General features: G+C 53.2%; 1 protein-coding gene across 1 annotated transcript; it reads right to left on the bottom strand.

Annotated features, from left to right (window-relative positions):
* Nucleotides 1–4,394: 4,394 nt before the first annotated feature.
* On the bottom strand, nucleotides 4,395–5,068 carry LOC134296905 (acylcarnitine hydrolase-like; the record flags this gene model as incomplete). Its single annotated transcript, XM_062973039.1, has 1 exon — nucleotides 4,395–5,068. A coding segment is annotated over exon 1 (348 nt), but the record flags the coding sequence as incomplete, so codon positions are not given.
* Nucleotides 5,069–18,661: the final 13,593 nt, after the last annotated feature.

Genomic DNA, 18,661 nt, shown 5'->3' with positions numbered 1-18,661 from the left:
TAACAGGCCTCTCAGGAGAGTTATAGAGGCTCAGCCCTGTCTCGTGCTCTTGGAAGGAGGCCCCGCCCCCTTCCCTAGCTCCACCTTCTGTGCCTAACAGGCCTCTCCGGAGAGGTATAGAGGCTCAACCCTGTCTCGCGCTCTTGGAAGGAGGCCCCGCCCCCTTCCCTAGCTCCGCCTTCTGTGCCCTAACAGGCCTCTCCGGAGAGGTATAGAGGCTCAGCCCTGTCTCGCGCTCTTGGAAGGAGGCCCCGCCCCCTTCCCTAGCTCCGCCTTCTGTGCCCGAACAGGCCTCTCCGGAGAGGTATAGAGGCTCAGCCCTGTCTCGTGCTCCTGGAAGGAGGCCCCGCCTCCTTCCCTAGCTCTGCCTTCTGTGCCCTAACAGGCCTCTCAGGAGAGGTATAGAGGCTCAGCCCTGTCTCGCGCTCTTGGAAGGAGGCCCCGCCCCCTTCCCTAGCTCCGCCTTCTGTGCCCGAATAGGCCTCTCAGGAGAGGTATAGAGGCTCAGCCCTGTCTCGCGCTCTTGGAAGGAGGCCCCGCCCCCTTCCCTAGCTCCGCCTTCTGTGCCCTAACAGGCCTCTCAGGAGAGGTATAGAGGCTCAGCCCTGTCTCGCGCTCTTGGAAGGAGGCCCCGCTCCCTTCCCTAGCTCCGCCTTCTGTGCCCTAACAGGCCTCTCCGGAGAGGTATAGAGGCTCAGCCCTGTCTCGCGCTCTTGGAAGGAGGCCCCGCCCCCTTCCCTAGCTCTGCCCCCTGTGCCCTAACAGGCCTCTCAGGAGAGGTATAGAGGCTCAGCCCTGTCTCGGGGTCTTGGAAGGAGGCCCGGCCCCCTTCCCTAGCTCCGCCCCCTGTGCCCTAACAGGCCTCTCAGGAGGGGTATAGAGGCTCAGCCCTGTCTCGCGCTCTTGGAAGGAGGCCCCGCCCCCTTCCCTAGCTCCGCCTTTTGTGCCCTAACAGGCCTCTCCGGAGAGGTATAGAGGCTCAGCCCTGTCACGCGCTCTTGGAAGGAGGCCCCGCCCCCTTCCCTAGCTCTGCCCCCTGTGCCCTAACAGGCCTCTCAGGAGAGGTATAGAGGCTCAGCCCTGTCTCGGGGTCTTGGAAGGAGGCCCCGCCCCCTTCCCTAGCTCCGCCCCCTGTGCCCTAACAGGCCTCTCAGGAGAGGTATAGAGGCTCAGCCCTGTCTCAGGCTCTTGGAAGGAGGCCCCGCCCCCTTACCTAGCTCCGCCTTCTGTGCCCTAACAGGCCTCTCAGGAGAGGTATAGAGGCTCAGCCCTGTCTCGCGCTCTTGGAAGGAGGCCCTGCCCCCTTCCCTAGCTCCGCCTTCTGTGCCCGAACAGGCCTCTCAGGAGAGGTATAGAGGCTCAGCCCTGTCTTGTGCTCTTGGAAGGAGGCCCCGCCCCCTTCCCTAGCTCCGCCTCCTGTGCCCTAACAGGCCTCTCCGGAGAGGTATAGAGGCTCAGCCCTGTCACGCGCTCTTGGAAGGAGGCCCCGCCCCCTTCCCTAGCTCCGCCTTCTGTGCCCTAACAGGCCTCTCCGGAGAGGTATAGAGGCTCAGCCCTGTCTCGCGCTCTTGGAAGGAGGCCCCGCCCCCTTCCCTAGCTCCGCCTTTTGTGCCCTAACAGGCCTCTCCGGAGAGGTATAGAGGCTCAGCCCTGTCTCGCGCTCTTGGAAGGAGGCCCCGCCCCCTTCCCTAGCTCCGCCTTCTGTGCCCTAACAGGCCTATCAGGAGAGGTATAGAGGCTCAGCCCTGTCTCGCGCTCTTGGAAGGAGGCCCCGCCCCCTTCCCTAGCTCCGCCTTTTGTGCCCTAACAGGCCTCTCCGGAGAGGTATAGAGGCTCAGCCCTGTCACGCGCTCTTGGAAGGAGGCCCCGCCCCCTTCCCTAGCTCCGCCTTCTGTGCCCTAACAGGCCTCTCCGGAGAGGTATAGAGGCTCAGCCCTGTCTCGCGCTCTTGGAAGGAGGCCCCGCCCCCTTCCCTAGCTCCGCCTTCTGTGCCCTAACAGGCCTCTCAGGAGAGGTATAGAGGCTCAGCCCTGTCTCGCGCTCTTGGAAGGAAGCCCCGCCCCCTTCCCTAGCTCCGCCTTCTGTGCCCTAATAGGCGTCTCAGGAGAGGTATAGAGGCTCAGCCCTGTCTCGCGCTCTTGGAAGGAGGCCCCGCCCCCTTCCCTAGCTCCGCCTTCTGTGCCCTAACAGGCCTCTCCGGAGAGGTATAGAGGCTCAGCCCTGTCTCGCGCTCTTGGAAGGAGGCCCCGCCCCCTTACCTAGCTCTGCCTTCTGTGCCCTAACAGGCCTCTCCGGAGAGGTATAGAGGCTCAGCCCTGTCTCGCGCTCTTGGAAGGAAGCCCCGCCCCCTTCCCTAGCTCCGCCTTCTGTGCCCTAATAGGCGTCTCAGGAGAGGTATAGAGGCTCAGCCCTGTCTCGCGCTCTTGGAAGGAGGCCCCGCCCCCTTCCCTAGCTCCGCCTTCTGTGCCCTAACAGGCCTCTCCGGAGAGGTATAGAGGCTCAGCCCTGTCTCGCGCTCTTGGAAGGAGGCCCCGCCCCCTTACCTAGCTCCGCCTTCTGTGCCCTAATAGGCCTCTCAGGAGAGGTATAGAGGCTCAGCCCTGTCTCGCGCTCTTGGAAGGAGGCCCCGCCCCCTTCCCTAGCTCCGCCTTCTGTGCCTAATAGGCCTCTCAGGAGAGGTATAGAGGCTCAGCCCTGTCTCGCGCTCTTGGAAGGAGGCCCCGCCCCCTTCCCTAGCTCCGCCTTCTGTGCCCTAATAGGCGTCTCAGGAGAGGTATAGAGGCTCAGCCCTGTCTCGCGCTCTTGGAAGGAGGCCCCGCCCCCTTCCCTAGCTCCGCCTTCTGTGCCTAACAGGCCTCTCAGGAGAGGTATAGAGGCTCAGCCCTGTCTCGCGCTCTTGGAAGGAAGCCCCGCCCCCTTCCCTAGCTCCGCCTTCTGTGCCCTAATAGGCGTCTCAGGAGAGGTATAGAGGCTCAGCCCTGTCTCGCGCTCTTGGAAGGAGGCCCCGCCCCCTTCCCTAGCTCCGCCTTCTGTGCCCTAATAGGCGTCTCATGAGAGGTATAGAGGCTCAGCCCTGTCTCGCGCTCTTGGAAGGAGGCCCCGCCCCCTTCCCTAGCTCCGCCTTCTGTGCCTAACAGGCCTCTCAGGAGAGGTATAGAGGCTCAGCCCTGTCTCGCGCTCTTGGAAGGAAGCCCCGCCCCCTTCCCTAGCTCCGCCTTCTGTGCCCTAATAGGCGTCTCAGGAGAGGTATAGAGGCTCAGCCCTGTCTCGCGCTCTTGGAAGGAGGCCCCGCCCCCTTCCCTAGCTCCGCCTTCTGTGCCTAATAGGCCTCTCAGGAGAGGTATAGAGGCTCAGCCCTGTCTCGCGCTCTTGGAAGGAGGCCCCGCCCCCTTCCCTAGCTCCGCCTTCTGTGCCTAATAGGCCTCTCAGGAGAGGTATAGAGGCTCAGCCCTGTCTTGTGCTCTTGGAAGGAGGCCCCGCCCCCTTCCCTAGCTCCGCCTTCTGTGCCCTAACAGGCCTCTCCGGAGAGGTATAGAGGCTCAGCCCTGTCTCGCGCTCTTGGAAGGAGGCCCCGCCCCCTTCCCTAGCTCCGCCTTTTGTGCCCTAACAGGCCTCTCCGGAGAGGTATAGAGGCTCAGCCCTGTCTCGCGCTCTTGGAAGGAGGCCCCGCCCCCTTCCCTAGCTCCGCCTTCTGTGCCTAATAGGCCTCTCAGGAGAGGTATAGAGGCTCAGCCCTGTCTTGTGCTCTTGGAAGGAGGCCCCGCCCCCTTCCCTAGCTCCGCCTTCTGTGCCCTAACAGGCCTCTCCGGAGAGGTATAGAGGCTCAGCCCTGTCTCGCGCTCTTGGAAGGAGGCCCCGCCCCCTTCCCTAGCTCCGCCTTCTGTGCCTAATAGGCCTCTCAGGAGAGGTATAGAGGCTCAGCCCTGTCTCGCGCTCTTGGAAGGAGGCCCCGCCCCCTTCCCTAGCTCCGCCTTCTGTGCCCGAACAGGCCTCTCCGGAGAGGTATAGAGGCTCAGCCCTGTCTCGCGCTCTTGGAAGGAGGCCCCGCCCCCTTCCCTAGCTCCGCCTTCTGTGCCTAATAGGCCTCTCAGGAGAGGTATAGAGGCTCAGCCCTGTCTCGCGCTCTTGGAAGGAGGCCTCGCCCCCTTCCCTAGCTCCGCCCCCTGTGCCCTAACAGGCCTCTCCGGAGAGGTATAGAGGCTCAGCCCTGTCTCGCGCTCTTGGAAGGAGGCCCCGCCCCCTTCCCTAGCTCCGCCTTCTGTGCCCTAACAGGCCTCTCCGGAGAGGTATAGAGGCTCAGCCCTGTCTCGCGCTCTTGGGAGGAGGCCCCGCCCCCTTCCCTAGCTCCGCCTTCTGTGCCTAACAGGCCTCTCAGGAGAGGTATAGAGGCTCAGCCCTGTCTCGCGCTCTTGGAAGGAGGTCCCTGGGCCTTCTCTCTGACCCTGACCCACCTGGACCCCCACGCTGAACCCTCCGGCCGACACTCCCATGATGGTCACCGAAGTGGGGTCTCCTCCGAAGGCCTCAATGTTCTCCTGGACCCACCTGAGGGCTGCCACCTGGTCTAGCAAGCCCCAGTTGCCAGGCGCCTCCTTGGACCCGGTGCTGGAAGAGACGCGGCACGAAGGAGAGATGGTCAAGCGACCCAGCAGCACTTGACTCCCATGAGTGAGTGAGTGAGTGAGTGACCAGGCCATTTCATTGCAATACTCCATTGGGGAAAGGGTTAGGAATGCAGTCATTGTGCGGCCTGGAGATTTGCCTCAGCTGTTTTGTTACAACCATTTTGAGGCCAGAGTGAGCTGAGAATGGCCGATCAAGCAAAGAGCAACAAGAAGGCCATTTGCAGGCCTTTATCCCAGGATCTGATCCCAGGTTATCTGCTTTGAACTGGATTATATTAGTCTCCACTGCAACATAATCTGGGATAAGCAGATAATCTGGAATCAGATCCCAGGATATAGGGGCCACGGGGAAGGGGCCTCAGAGACATTTGAGGCAAGAGAGTGGCCAAGGAGACAACAGGCCACTGTCCAGTGAAACGGTCAAAAGGCCTTCCTCACCTGAAGAAGCCCAGGATCCCCAACCGGTACTGAAGGACCACCAACACCACGTTCTCGAAGGCAGAGAGGGCAGACGGGTCCAAGGAGGCGGACCCCACAATCAGGCCCCCGCCATGGATCAAGACCAGCACCTGTGAAGGGATAGGGCACGGTGGGGCATTGGGGGCCATGCCGGCCACCTTCCTTCCTTCCCTCCTGGCCACTTTCAGTCCTGAGGCTGCAGGGTTCTTGCTCTAAAATAGTGGTTCTCAACCTTCCTAATCCAGTCCCCTTAATCCAGTCCCTCATGTTGTGGTGGCCCCCAACCATCACATTATTTCCGTTGCTCCTTCATAACTGTCATTTTGCTCCTGTTATGAATCGTAATGTAAATATCTGATATGCAGGATGGATTTTCATTCATGGGACCACATTTGGCACAAATACCCGACATGCCCACATTTGAATATCAGTGGGATTGGGCAGGGGATTGATTTTGCCATTTAGGAGTTGTAGTTGCTAGGATTTCTAGTTCACCTGAAATCAAAGGGCAGTCTGAATTCCACCAATAATGGAACTGAATGAAACATGGCACACAGACCTCCCACGACCAACAGGAAACACTGGAAGGGTTTGGTGGGCATTGACCTTGAGTTTGGGAGTTGTAGTTCACCTACATCCAGAGAGCACTGCAGACTCAAACTTTAATGAACCTGGACCAAACTTGGCAGAAATACCCGATTTGCCGAAATTTGAATGCTAGTGGGGTTGGGGGAGATTGCTTTTGTCATTTGGGAGTTGTAGTTGCTGGGATTTATAGTTCACTTACAGTCAAAGAGCACTCTGAACCCAGCCCACAATGGATCTGCACCAAACTTGGCACACGACTGACATGACCAATCACAGAAGGTAGTGGGCTTTTGGTGGGCTTTCAAAAAGGAAGAGGAGGACACGCGGAGAGATCTTCAATCTTCTCTGCCTAAGGAGCTCCTAAGACCACCAGAAATACGTGTTTTCTGATGGTCTTTGGCGACCCCTCTGACACCCCCTTGCGACACCCCCCCACCCCCCCAGGGTTCCCGACCCCCAGGCTGAGAAACACTGCTCTAAACAGACCAAGGGGAGAGCTATACGGGGCCAAAGGGCAGGATCAAAACAGAGGACCCCCAACACAGGGCCCCAAGGACCAGTTGTGACCCATGGCAATGGTCAGGGGAGCAGCGCCTGCCTCACCGGCAACTTGGCCTCTGTGTCCGGCGTGAAGACGTTGAGGTAGAGGCAGTCCTCAGAGACTGACACATTGGGCGGCATCATGTTCAGTATTTGGATCGTCCCTGACAACCAGCGCAAATCCTGGAGGCACCTTGCAAACCAGGCAAGAAGGGGCAGGGTGAGGCAGGCCAAGGCATCCCCCCCACAGACTCACATGCCAGCCCTGGAGCCCCCCCCTTCTTTGCTCCCTGCAGAGCGGGCCAGGCTCTTCTGCTGAGGCTCCATCAAAATCTCCCTCCCTGTCACGTGAAGCCATGGTGCCTCTGGGACGGCAGAGAACAGGCCCGGTCTCTCCTGTGGGGCAACCCCGAGGACCCTAAAGAGAGGCCTCTCTCCATCTGGAGAACCTGCCCTGCTCGCCCGTCCGGTTCTCCTTCTCTCCCTCGAGGCATCCTGTGAATGGAGCCTTCTGTTCTGAGCAGAACACTGGGATCTCGCCTCCTTCTCCTGAAAAACAGGACAAGGCCCCAAAGGCACAACGGCCTCCTCCTGGCGTGACCTGTTTTTCCAGTTTGGCAGCTGACCAGGGAAAGGGAGTCCATCCCAGGGCCGCATTTCCTCATTTGGAAGATAACAACAAAAACAAACCGAACACGTAACTCCATGATGTCCAGCAACACGAGATCAGGGTCATAGGTAAGTCTGACGTTAAGTCCAGTCGTGACCGACTCTGGGGGTTGGGGCTCATCTCCATTTCTAAGCCAAAGAGCCGGCGTTGTCCGTAGACACCTCCAAGGTCATGTGGCCACTGGCATGACTGCATGGAGTGCCGTTACCTTCCCACCGGAGCGGTACCTATTGATCTACTCAAATTTGCATGTTTTCGAACTGCTAGATTGGCAGGAGCTGGGGCTAACAGCGGGCGCTCATTCCGCTCCCGGGATTTGAACCTGGCACCTTTCGGTCTGCAAGTTCAGCAGCTCAGCGCTTTAACACACTTTGCCACCACGGCTCCTTGATCAGGGTAATATTTCAGCTTAATTGTTGTTGTTGTATTCTTTCCCAATTCAGCACCCATTATCTTACCCAGTTGGAGCAATGGGTTAAACCCTTGTGCCAGCAGGACTGCTGACTGAAAGATCGGTGGTTTAAATCTGGGGAGTGTGGGGTGAGCTCCCTCTGTCAGCTCCAGCTCCCCATGCGGGGACATGAGAGGAGCCTCCCTCCCACAAGGATCCCCTGGGCAACGTCCTTGCAGACGGCCAGTTCTCTCACACCAGAAGCAACTTGCAATATGTTCTCAAGTCGCTCCTGACACGAGAAAAAAAAACAAAAAATGCTCACCAATAGATATGGATGAGTCCATGTTTAATACCTTTAAGGACGCACACAATGGCACTCCTTCAGAGATTGGGAAGGCAGCCTGATGGGCTCTATGGGGTTCCAGCTGTCGCCTTCCTGCTGCTTTTTCAACCATTGCATCACTTTGGGGGCTGTCTCCACGCGAACCACCCCCAATTGCCCTCTCAATTCCTCACCTGTCCCCATCAAAGGCACTCCCAAAGGGGTGCATTCCTGGCCCTGCTGCCCACCCACCCACCCACCCACCCGGCTCCTGTTCTGCAGGCCAAGGTAGCCTTGATCTGCAGCCACCCGTGTGTGCTCCTTACCTGGGGGGCTGGGAGGCGGCATCCCTCAGGTGGGACCAAGGCTCGGGCGGCTCAGGCGGGGCGAAGCGGAGGGTGCCCGGGGGGGGCTTGGCGAAAGGGATCCCCGGAAGGCCTTGACGTGGGCGGGGGCGCCCTCCACGCTCAGCAGCGTCCCCCGCAGGCGCCCCAGGCGGGTGGAGACGATTGGATGGACGCTTCCTGGAGAAGGAGACAGAGGCAGGAGAATCGTGAGCCCCCCCCAACAGAATGATAATAATAACAATAGTCTTTATTTCTATCCCGCCACCATCTATTTATTTATTTGCCCTATTTCTACCCCGCCTTTACACATGGCAGCTATTGGATGTGTTCAATGTGTTGTCGAAGCCAGTATTAGATCTGGCTACCAGTATTAAAAAACTCAAAAATCAGAACAGTAAATAAGAAGCAACACTCTGAGACATGGCAACCAGGGACAGCTAACAAAGGATGCTCCCAGGCAGACCGCATCTCCCCCTATGAACCCGCACGATCCTTCCTTCGTTCGTCGGGGGAGGCCCTCCTCTCGCTCCCGCCTCCGTCACAAGTGCGGCTGGTGGGGACGAGGGAGAGAGAGGGCCTTCTCCGTGGGGCCCCCGGCTCTGGAACGCGCTCCCCGGGGAAATCAGGCAAGCGGCCACCTTGGAAGTGTTCAGGAAGAGCCTGAAAACCTGGCTCTTCACCCAGGCCTTTGAAGAAGTGCCACCCACTGTATGCTAAACCCTTACACTAGCGGTTTCTTCTGACCAGTTGTACCTCTTGGTTAACTCCTTGACGTAGCCTCAGAGTTCACCCCAGTTTAAGGTTCTCCCCATGATCTCATAGCACCTTAACTTCCTTCATGTTTACAAGTTTCACTCAGTGCACTTTGCCCAGCTCATTTTATGTTTTTATTGCTGTGTTTTTCATGTGTTTTATAATGATTGTGATTTTTGTTAATGCCTTTTAATTTATTTGTGTGTTTTTGTATTTGATATTACTGTATGTTGGTTTTATATCTGTAAGCCGCCCCGAGTCCCTCTGGGGAGATGGTGGCAGGGTATAAAAATAAAATTATTATTATTATTATTATTGTATGACACAGCAAACAAGATAGATATGCTGGATTTCATATCACAATCACAAGTCGAACACTTCCCAAGTGTCTAGGGCTGTGTGATGTATTTTCGGATGATGCGTGCAGATCCCAGTCGGGTGGCCTTTTGCAGCTGGCAGATCGTAATTTTGCCAATCTCTATTGTTTCCAAATGCCGGCTGAGATCTTTTGGCACAGCACCCAGTGTGCCCATCACCACCGGGACCACCTGCACTGGTTTCTGCCAGAGTCTTTGAAGTTCAATCTTGAGGTCCTGAGAGCGGCTGAGGTTTTCCTGTTGTTTTTTGTCAATACGACTGTCACCTGGGATGATGATGATGATGATGATGATGATGATTATTATTATTAAAGTAGCCAGTAGATTAAGCCATTCAATGCAAATTAGGGTGATTAACTGCAACATTCACGCTGGCCTCCAACTGACAAGAGTTCTTCCCTCACCCTGGACTTCCCACAGATATATATAAACCTTCCTTGCTGAGTTTCTCCATACCTCACAACCTCTGAGGATGCCTGCCATAGATGTGGGCGAAATGTTAGGAGAGAATACTTCTAGAACATGGCCATACAGCCCGGAAAACATACAACAACCCCAACTATTGGATGCCTTTAAACAACAGACAATTAAGTACATTTATGTTAGAGCAGTGATGGCCAACCTATGACACGCGTGTCAGCACTGACACGCCTAGCCATTTCTGCTGACATGCTGCCGCATGCAGATTGATTGGATGACTATGTCTTTTGTGGCCAAATTTGGTGTGATTTGGTCCAGTGGTTTTGTAGTTTACTCCATGGGAATTATGCACATTACATAGATAGATAGATAGATAGATAGATAGATAGATAGATAGATAGATATATCATTCTATTATTATTGTATATTATTGTCACGCTTACTTCAAACGATCAGCATGAACACAGACCAAAGGTAGCTGCTATCAAAACCAATCTTTATTGAAGAACACACAACTTGGAAAAGTCGAGAATGACATAATGTTTACATACAATCATTTTTATTACCTTTACTACAACGTCACACCACACGTAAATATCATCACCCAAACCCCACCCCATGTATCATATGACAATCACCACAACACAAACTACTCATTAAAATTGTTTTGATTCCCACTCCAGAATTTCCCATGCTTTGATGCCAGGTGTCCGTAGGAGCTATCGAGGAGTGCGTATTGTTATGGCTCCGATTCAAGAGCTTGCAGACTCAGCTCTTGGAATCGGTCCCATGACATGGTGCCCCCCTTTCGCCGATCTCTTCTTCTGTACCTCGGTCGCCTTGACTCTGAAACAGAATAAACATGAACACTATGTATCCATTTTATCCAAAGTACCCATATACTTTTTCAATAAGCTACGATGGAACACAGGGTGTATTTTCCCTAGACTTTTTGGCAATTGTAATTGGAAAGTCACTTCGTTTATGATTTCCTGTATTCTAAAGGGCCCGATGAACTTGGGGCTCAGCTTTTTTGAGGGCAGACCTAGTTTTATGTTTTTTGTACTTAGCCATACTAAGTCCCCCTTTTCCAATTTATCGCCCTCCATTCTTTTCCGATCTGCGAAGGTTTTATATTTTTTGTGCGCTTCCTTTAAGGATGCAGTCACTTGGTCCCAACATTCTTGCATCTGAGTTTTCCATTTCCCCGCCCCTGTTTCTCCATTCTCTGGCCACTTTGGCAATTGGGGCAACGGCTGAATTTCGTGCCCATAGATTACTTCAAATGGAGTTTTATTAGTTGCGGAGTGGATTGTAGAATTAAAGGCTAGTTCAGCAAATGCTAGCCACTTAGACCAATCGTTTTGTCTCTTATTTGAGTATATGCGAAGGAATTGCCCAAGTGTCTGTTGGGTACGTTCCACCGCACCGTTTGTCATAGGGTGGAAAGCGGAACTCATGCTCCTTTCTGCCCCTAATATTTCTAAGAATTTCCCCCAGAATTTTGCCGTGAATTGGACACCCCTGTCACTGACCACCCTGCTAGGACATCCGTGTAGCTTGTAAATGTGGTTTATGTATAAGTCAGCTAGTTTCTCTGCTGATGGTAGCTTTGCAAGCGCTATAAAGTGAGCCTGTTTGGAAAACAAGTCTAATACAGTCCATATATAACGATGCCCCTTGCTGACAGGTAATTCCCCCACAAAGTCCATGGCCACACATTCCCAAGGTCTGGTAGGTTCTGCCACAGGTTGCAATAGTCCCATAGGTTTCCCTCCCCGCGATTTATTCATGGCACAATCGTCACATTGGGTAACATAATTTTTTATGTCCTTTCTCATCCCTGGCCACCAACAATATCTCGCTACGGATTTCGTCGTTTTTGTAATCCCCATGTGTCCTGCGCTCTGGTTATTATGAAAACGTTGCAAAATCTTAGCCCTCAATATCGCAGGAATGTACAATTTCCTTTTTACAAACCATAATCCCCCCTTTTGTTCCCCTTTTTCTGCGTTGGATAAAATCCATTGGTCTCCTTCGTATGATTGCGCCAGTTCCTTTTCCCAAATACCTCCTTCGTTAATTTTGACTGCAGCCGAGTTCTCTCTTTCCGTTTGTGCCCTCGTGCTGACGGCTAACCCCCATTGTTTTTCGGAAAATAAAGTTCCTTCCTTTGCTGCGGTTATATTCTCATGTTGAGGCATGCGAGAAAGGGCATCGGCCAGGATGTTTTGTTTCCCTTGGAAAAACTTCAATTGGAAATTAAACCTACTGAAGTACTGTGCCCATCTAATTTGTTTGGGAGATAGTTTTCGTGGGGACTTCAAGTACTGGAGATTTCTATGATCAGACCAGACTTCGAATGGGATTTTGCTTCCTTCGAGGAAGTGCCTCCAGCATTCCAATGCCTTCAGTATAGCTAACGCTTCCTTTTCCCATATGGGCCAACATTTTTCAGTTTCGCTAAACTTCCGTGATAAATACCCACATGGTTTTAAATTCCCATTTTGGTCCTTTTGCAATAATACTGCCCCATATGCACAGTCCGAAGCATCACAATGTATTATGAAAGGACTCTGCATGTCTGGGTGCTTTAGGGTGGGTTCTTCCGTAAAGCGTCCTTTTAGAGTCTCAAAAGCTTTTTGGCATTCTGGCGTCTAACTCAGTTTAGCGCCAGGGGCTTTTACTTTTGCCGTTTCCCCTTTCCCTTTCGTTTTCAAAAGTTCGGTAAGGGGTGCGGCCAGTTGAGCAAAGTCCTTTATGAACGATCTATAGAAATTTGCGAATCCTAGGAACGATTGCAATTGTCTCCTTGTTTGAGGGACTCCCCATTCCCTTACGTCCGATACTTTGGACGGGTCCATAGCTAATCCATCCGAAGATATCCGATACCCCAAAAAGTCAATTTGTGTCTTGTTGAATTCACATTTGGAAAATTTTGCATACAGTTTAGCTTCCCTTAGCTTTTGCAAGACTTCCCGGACCAATTCAGTGTGCTGTTTTCTGTCCTCGCTCACGATAAGGATATCGTCTAAAAATACAAATACTCCCCGGTATAACAGTGGGCGTAGGATCTCGTTTATGAGCTGCATGAAGCAGGAGCCGCCGTTTTTTAATCCGAAAGGCAAAACTAAATATTCAAAAAGTCCGAAAGCGCAGGAAAATGCAGTTTTCCAAGTATCCTCGGGTTTGATTCTCAATTTATGATAAGCTTCGATCAAATCAAGCTTGGTAAATATGCTCCCTTTCTTCAACACGGTAATTAGGTCCTTTACTAAGGGCATAGGGTATTTATTATCCTTCGTAATTGCATTCAAATTTCGATAGTCAATGCACAGTCTGAACGAATTGTCTTTCTTTCTCCTAAATAGCACGGGGGCTCCCAAAGGGGAGTTGGAGGGCTTAATGAATCCCCGTGCCAGATTTTTATCAATATATTTCCTCAATTCCTCTTTTTCCTGGACAGACATGGGGTAAACTTTGGGTTTTGGTAAGTTTGCCCCTGGGGTTATTTCAATTCCCACTTCTAGATTCCTTTTGGGAGGCAATTTGCTCGCTTCTTTCTGATTGAACACATCCACAAAGTCCCTGTATTCCGGGGGCAATAGTCCTTGGCTTATTTCTTCCGACTCATCTCCCTCACTCTCTTCCTCTGCTATCTTGCCTATCTCCCATTCCGTTTGTTGTTCTTTAAAAGACATGCTCTTTCCTGTCAGAACCCTGCTACTAGAGCCTGGATGTGGCTCTGAGTTTCAGGGTCACTGACAGTGATAAGACACCTGCGTCCCAGGACTCGGAGGAGAAACGGCTGATGGACTTGGCGGGGAATTTGCGCGGGGTTTTACTGAGCGGGAAGAGACTGTTCAAATGAGGGGGAGGGTATATAAAGGAGGGTTGGCCGGAGCCTCCCATTCTTGGCTTTTCTGATGTTCATGTTTCCTACAGTAAAAGTTCCTGGTGATACCACAGAGAGTCTCGTGTGTTCATTCAGGAGCGGCTGTGGTGAGCTGACACTAAGCCAAGAATACGGACACCATCCCGCTGTAGCGGTGAGGTGTAACATGCAAGTGGAGGATGAAGAGCTCTTGGGCGCCGGAGGAGGAAGGTCGGAAAGGGCCACTCCCGAGACGGACGCTGAGTTCCACCAGCTGGCGGCCCTGGCGTCATCCACCGCTTATGCCCAGCCAAATGGGGTAACCCAGAGGCGCGGAGTGGTGCGGGGAGATAGCACCGGAGGAGAGGAAGGTTCACCTTCCCCAGGCCCGCAAAAGATGGTGTTTCTGGAGGAGAGGATGTCGGCGATGGAGACCACCCTGGCAGTGATGTCGAGGGCGATGGAGCGCCTGGCGGTTTTGGCGGAGCCGGAGCGAGGAAGGGAACTCCGGGCTAGCTCAATGTGGGACGTGAGCATGGGAAGCAGCCAGGGCTTTGCAGACCTCCCAGCACCGAAGGGAAGGGAAATGCGAAAGGAGCCCGGTGCCCGGCCCAAGATCCAAACGAGCCTGACGCGGGTGGAGGAGAGTGACGACGAAGGGGAAAAGCCTCCGAGAATCCCGGCTACGCTCCCAACTGAGACCCTGGTGCCCCTGGCGAATGCCGGGCGTGGCACAGGACAAAGGGAAGCAGCAGCGGGGCCCACTGGCCCGCAAGGGGGCTTGCGACGGGCGGAGAATTGGGGATTGCCACCACAGGGACCCCTACCGAGACGAGAGGAACTAAGGATCGAGTTTGGGGGAGAGTCCTCTGAACTGGATTTTTTCCTGACCACGGTGAGGGGCTATATGGAGGACAATGCCCACACTTTTAGAACGGAATCCAGCCGGGTACGGGCCATTGGTGCAGTGTTGAAGAGGGGAGCGGCCAGCTGGTACGTTCAACTACACGCGCGGCGCGACCCATGTCTGGGGTCACTCCGACGCTTTATGGGGGCCCTGGAGACCCGTTTCCGAGATCCACTGGAGCAGATCCGGGCGAGGGAGGAGTTGAAGACCGTCTCCCAGGGGCAGAGGTCGGTATCTGAGTATGCGGAGGAGTTCCAATGCCTCGCTGAAAAGGTGCCGGAATGGTCTGCAGTGACAAAGATAGAACTCTTCAAAGAGGGGCTCAGGCGGGAGATCCTCTCCTGGGCGGTGCATCGTGATGAGCCTGACACACTGCGCGGATGGATTCAGCTGGCGGGGCGCATCGAGACATCGCTGGCCCAGGCGAGGAGGCACCGAGGAGGGCTACAGCAGCGGCCGCAGATGAAAGAGGGGAGCCGGAAGGAGGGATCAACCCCAGCCGGGAGGAGAACGGAGCCGACAGGGAACGTGAGCACCAGCAGGAGGGGCTGCTTCGTGTGCGGCCGTTTGGGCCACAGGGCTGCCGAGTGCTGGCAGAGAAAAGGGGAAGGCGGAGGCCCGCCCAAACCAAGAGCCGTGGCAGGGAAACGCGCCGAGGAAGAACCACCGATGAGGCACCACTCGGGGGGGTTGGTAAGTCAGGACAAAGCCATGATAGTGGTCCCCATTCAGCTGGAAAGTGGCAGCAAACAAGCAACCTGCAAAGCATTTGTGGATTGTGGATGTTCCAGGAACATCATCTCCCCTGAATTAGCCGAGGGATTGGGATGCGAAAGAACGAACCTAGAATCCCCAATAGCTTTTTCGCAGTTGGACGGATCCACAGCATCGGGATCATTAGCTAAGTACAGTGCCGAAGATGTAAAGTGTAAGATAGGGAGTTGGGAAGGAAAGGTGTCATTTGTGATATCACAAATAGCCAGCTATAATGTTATACTAGGCATGCCATGGCTGGGGCAGGCCAACCCGCAAATCAACTGGGAGGATAAGAGCATGATCTTCAGGATGAAGTTGGAAGGAGGGAGCCAGGAAGTGGAAAGGGAGCCGGGGAAAAGGGGGGAGGAAGACTCTATCAGGATAGCAGAACTGGCAGATAAATTACCCCCAGAGTATCGGGATTTTGTGGACGTATTCGATGAGAAGGAAGCAGACAGTTTCCCACCGAAGCGGAGAGTTGAAGTGAAGATAGAGCTAGTCCCAGGAGCAGAGCTTCCTAAGGCAAAAATATACCCAATGTCGGCTAGGGAAAAGGAGGAACTGAGAAAATACATTGATAAAAACCTAGCGAGGGGTTTCATAGAGCCTTCAAATTCCCCTCTAGGGGCGCCTGTGTTGTTCAGGCGCAAAAAGGACCAAACGCTGAGGCTCTGCATTGACTACAGGGGCCTGAATGCAATCAGTTCTGGAAATAAATACCCCCTACCTTTAGTGAAGGACTTGATCGCCCAGTTATCGGAGGGACAGATATTCACTAAATTGGACTTAATTGAAGCGTACCATAAATTGCAGATTAAACCAGAGGACAGGTGGAAGACGGCCTTCTCCTGTGCATTCGGATTATTCAATTATCGTGTGCTCCCTTTCGGTTTGTGCGGCGGAGGCGCCGCGTTCATGCAATTAATCAACGAAGTGTTGCATCCATTGTTGTACAAGGGAGTCTTTGTTTTTTTAGATGACATATTGTTAGTATCTCGGACTAAGGAGCAACACATAGAACTAGTCAGGGAAGTCCTGCAAAAGTTGAGAGAAGCAAAACTGTATGCGAAGCTTGCCAAGTGCGAGTTCAATAAAGACCAGATAGACTTTCTGGGGTATAGGATTTCCTCCCAGGGAGTGGCGATGGACCCTGCGAAGGTAGAAGACGTGAGGGGGTGGGAAGCCCCCAAAACACGGAAGCAGCTGCAATCCTTCCTAGGGTTCGCAAACTTCTATAGAACATTTATCAAGGACTTTGCGCGCCTCACTTTGCCATTAACGGATTTGTTAAAGACTAAAGGTAGGGGAGAAACAGCCAAAGTGAAGGCCCCAGGGGCCAAACTGACCTGGACAATAGAATGCCAGGAAGCTTTCGAAGCCCTTAAAAAGCGTTTTACTGAGGAGCCTGTCCTACAGCACCCTGATATGTCTAAGGCCTTTGTACTACATTGCGATGCGTCAGACCGGGCATATGGGGCAGTTCTGCTACAGAAAGACGAGGGGGGGAACCTGAAGCCATGTGGCTATCTGTCAAAAAAGTTTAGCGATACAGAAAAAAACTGGCCGATTTGGGAGAGAGAAGCCTTAGCGATTCTAAAAGCACTAGAGTGCTGGAGACACTTTCTGGAAGGAAGTGGAACACCGTTTGAGGTGTGGACTGACCATAGAAATTTACAGTATCTAAGATCCCCTCGTAAACTATCAGCGAAGCAAATTAGATGGGCCCAATATTTCAGCCGTTTTGATTTCAGACTCAGATTCTTCCAGGGGAAACATAATATACTCGCTGACGCTCTCTCTCGGATGCCTCAGCACGGGGGAGGAATTCAGGAATCTGAAGGGAGTATTTTTCTTGATAAGCAATGGGGCCTGGCAGTACTAACTCGAGCACAAGCGGCCAAAGAAAACAAACGTACTGCCATTTCCACGGGGGGAGGAGAAATATGGGAGGAAGAGTTGAAGCGAGCGTATGGAATGGACAAATGGTTACAAACAAACAAAGAAAAGGGAGAATTGTGTGGGGATTTGGTGTTTGTAAATAAGAAATTGTATATTCCTGAATGTTTAAGACGAGAAATGTTAAGGAAGTACCATGATAACAAGGGTGCGGGTCATCTAGGCCCCACCAGGACTATTAAACTGTTGGCCAAACAATGCTGGTGGCCCGGAATGAGGAAAGACGCCAGGGGATACGTCACGCAGTGTGAATTATGTGCAGAGGGAAAAACACCACCGGGGAAGCCCCAGGGGCTATTGCAGAAGGTGGTGGAGCCCATGAGGCCATGGGAATGCGTAGCCATGGATTTTGTAGGCGAACTACCCCCCAGCAGAGGCCACAGATACATTTGGACAATATTGGACCTATTCTCAAAACAGGCACACTTTGTGGCTCTGCCAAAACTCCCTTCAGCTGAAAAACTTGCTGATTTGTATGTGAAGCATGTATATCGCCTACATGGGTGTCCCGACAAGATAATTAGTGACCGGGGAGTCCAATTTACTGCAAAATTTTGGGGAAAATTCTTACAGCTGTTAGGAGCAGAAAGGAACCTGAGCTCGGCCTTTCATCCCGCGACCAACGGGGGGGTCGAACGTACCCAACAGACACTGTGCCAATTCTTAAGGATGTACACCAATTATAGACAGGATGATTGGGCGGACCTTCTTCCGTTTGCTGAGATGGCTTTTAACGGGGCCGTACATTCGGCCACAGGTCGTGCCCCATTCGAAATAGTATACGGACAGGAGGTGGCACCTTTCCCCAGGCTACCCGAGTGGAAGGAAGGGGAGGGCCAGACCGACGAGGAATGGCCGGCCAAAATCAAGCAAGGGTGGCAAACCGTGGTAGAGGCATTGCGGGAAACACAAAAGAAGTACAAGCTCTTTGCGGATCGTAGGCGCCGAGAGGGGGACAAATTGGGCGAAGGAGATCTAGTTTGGCTGAGCACAAAAAACCTGAAATTGGGGTTCCCATCCAAGAAATTGGCTCCACGCTATATAGGGCCATTCAGGGTAGCAAAAAGAATAAACGAAGTGACCTATGAGCTGAGGCTACCAAAGGACCTAGGAAAGGTACACCCGGTATTCCATTGCAGCCTGTTAAAAAAGTATAAAGGAACTCTGGACAGCGGAGAACAATAGTTGTGTTTAATCTTTTCCTTCCAGGACGAAGGGGAGGAGGACGCCATGTCAGAACCCTGCTACTAGAGCCTGGATGTGGCTCTGAGTTTCAGGGTCACTGACAGTGATAAGACACCTGCGTCCCAGGACTCGGAGGAGAAACGGCTGATGGACTTGGCGGGGAATTTGCGCGGGGTTTTACTGAGCGGGAAGAGACTGTTCAAATGAGGGGGAGGGTATATAAAGGAGGGTTGGCCGGAGCCTCCCATTCTTGGCTTTTCTGATGTTCATGTTTCCTACAGTAAAAGTTCCTGGTGATACCACAGAGAGTCTCGTGTGTTCATTCAGGAGCGGCTGTGGTGAGCTGACACTTTCCCCTCCAATCTACTTCGGGGTTTGCCTGCTCTAGCCACGGGATCCCCAGTATGACATTATACGTGGCGATAGGGGCTATTACAAAGGATATTCTTCCCTCCCATTTGCCTATTTTACATGGGATCCCCTGCATT

Source organism: Anolis carolinensis, chromosome 2, assembly GCF_035594765.1.
Source record: "Anolis carolinensis isolate JA03-04 chromosome 2, rAnoCar3.1.pri, whole genome shotgun sequence".
Taxonomy (NCBI): domain Eukaryota; kingdom Metazoa; phylum Chordata; class Lepidosauria; order Squamata; family Dactyloidae; genus Anolis; species Anolis carolinensis.
Note: the sequence above shows the minus strand (reverse complement) of the source record. Positions and strands in the feature narration are given on the sequence as shown.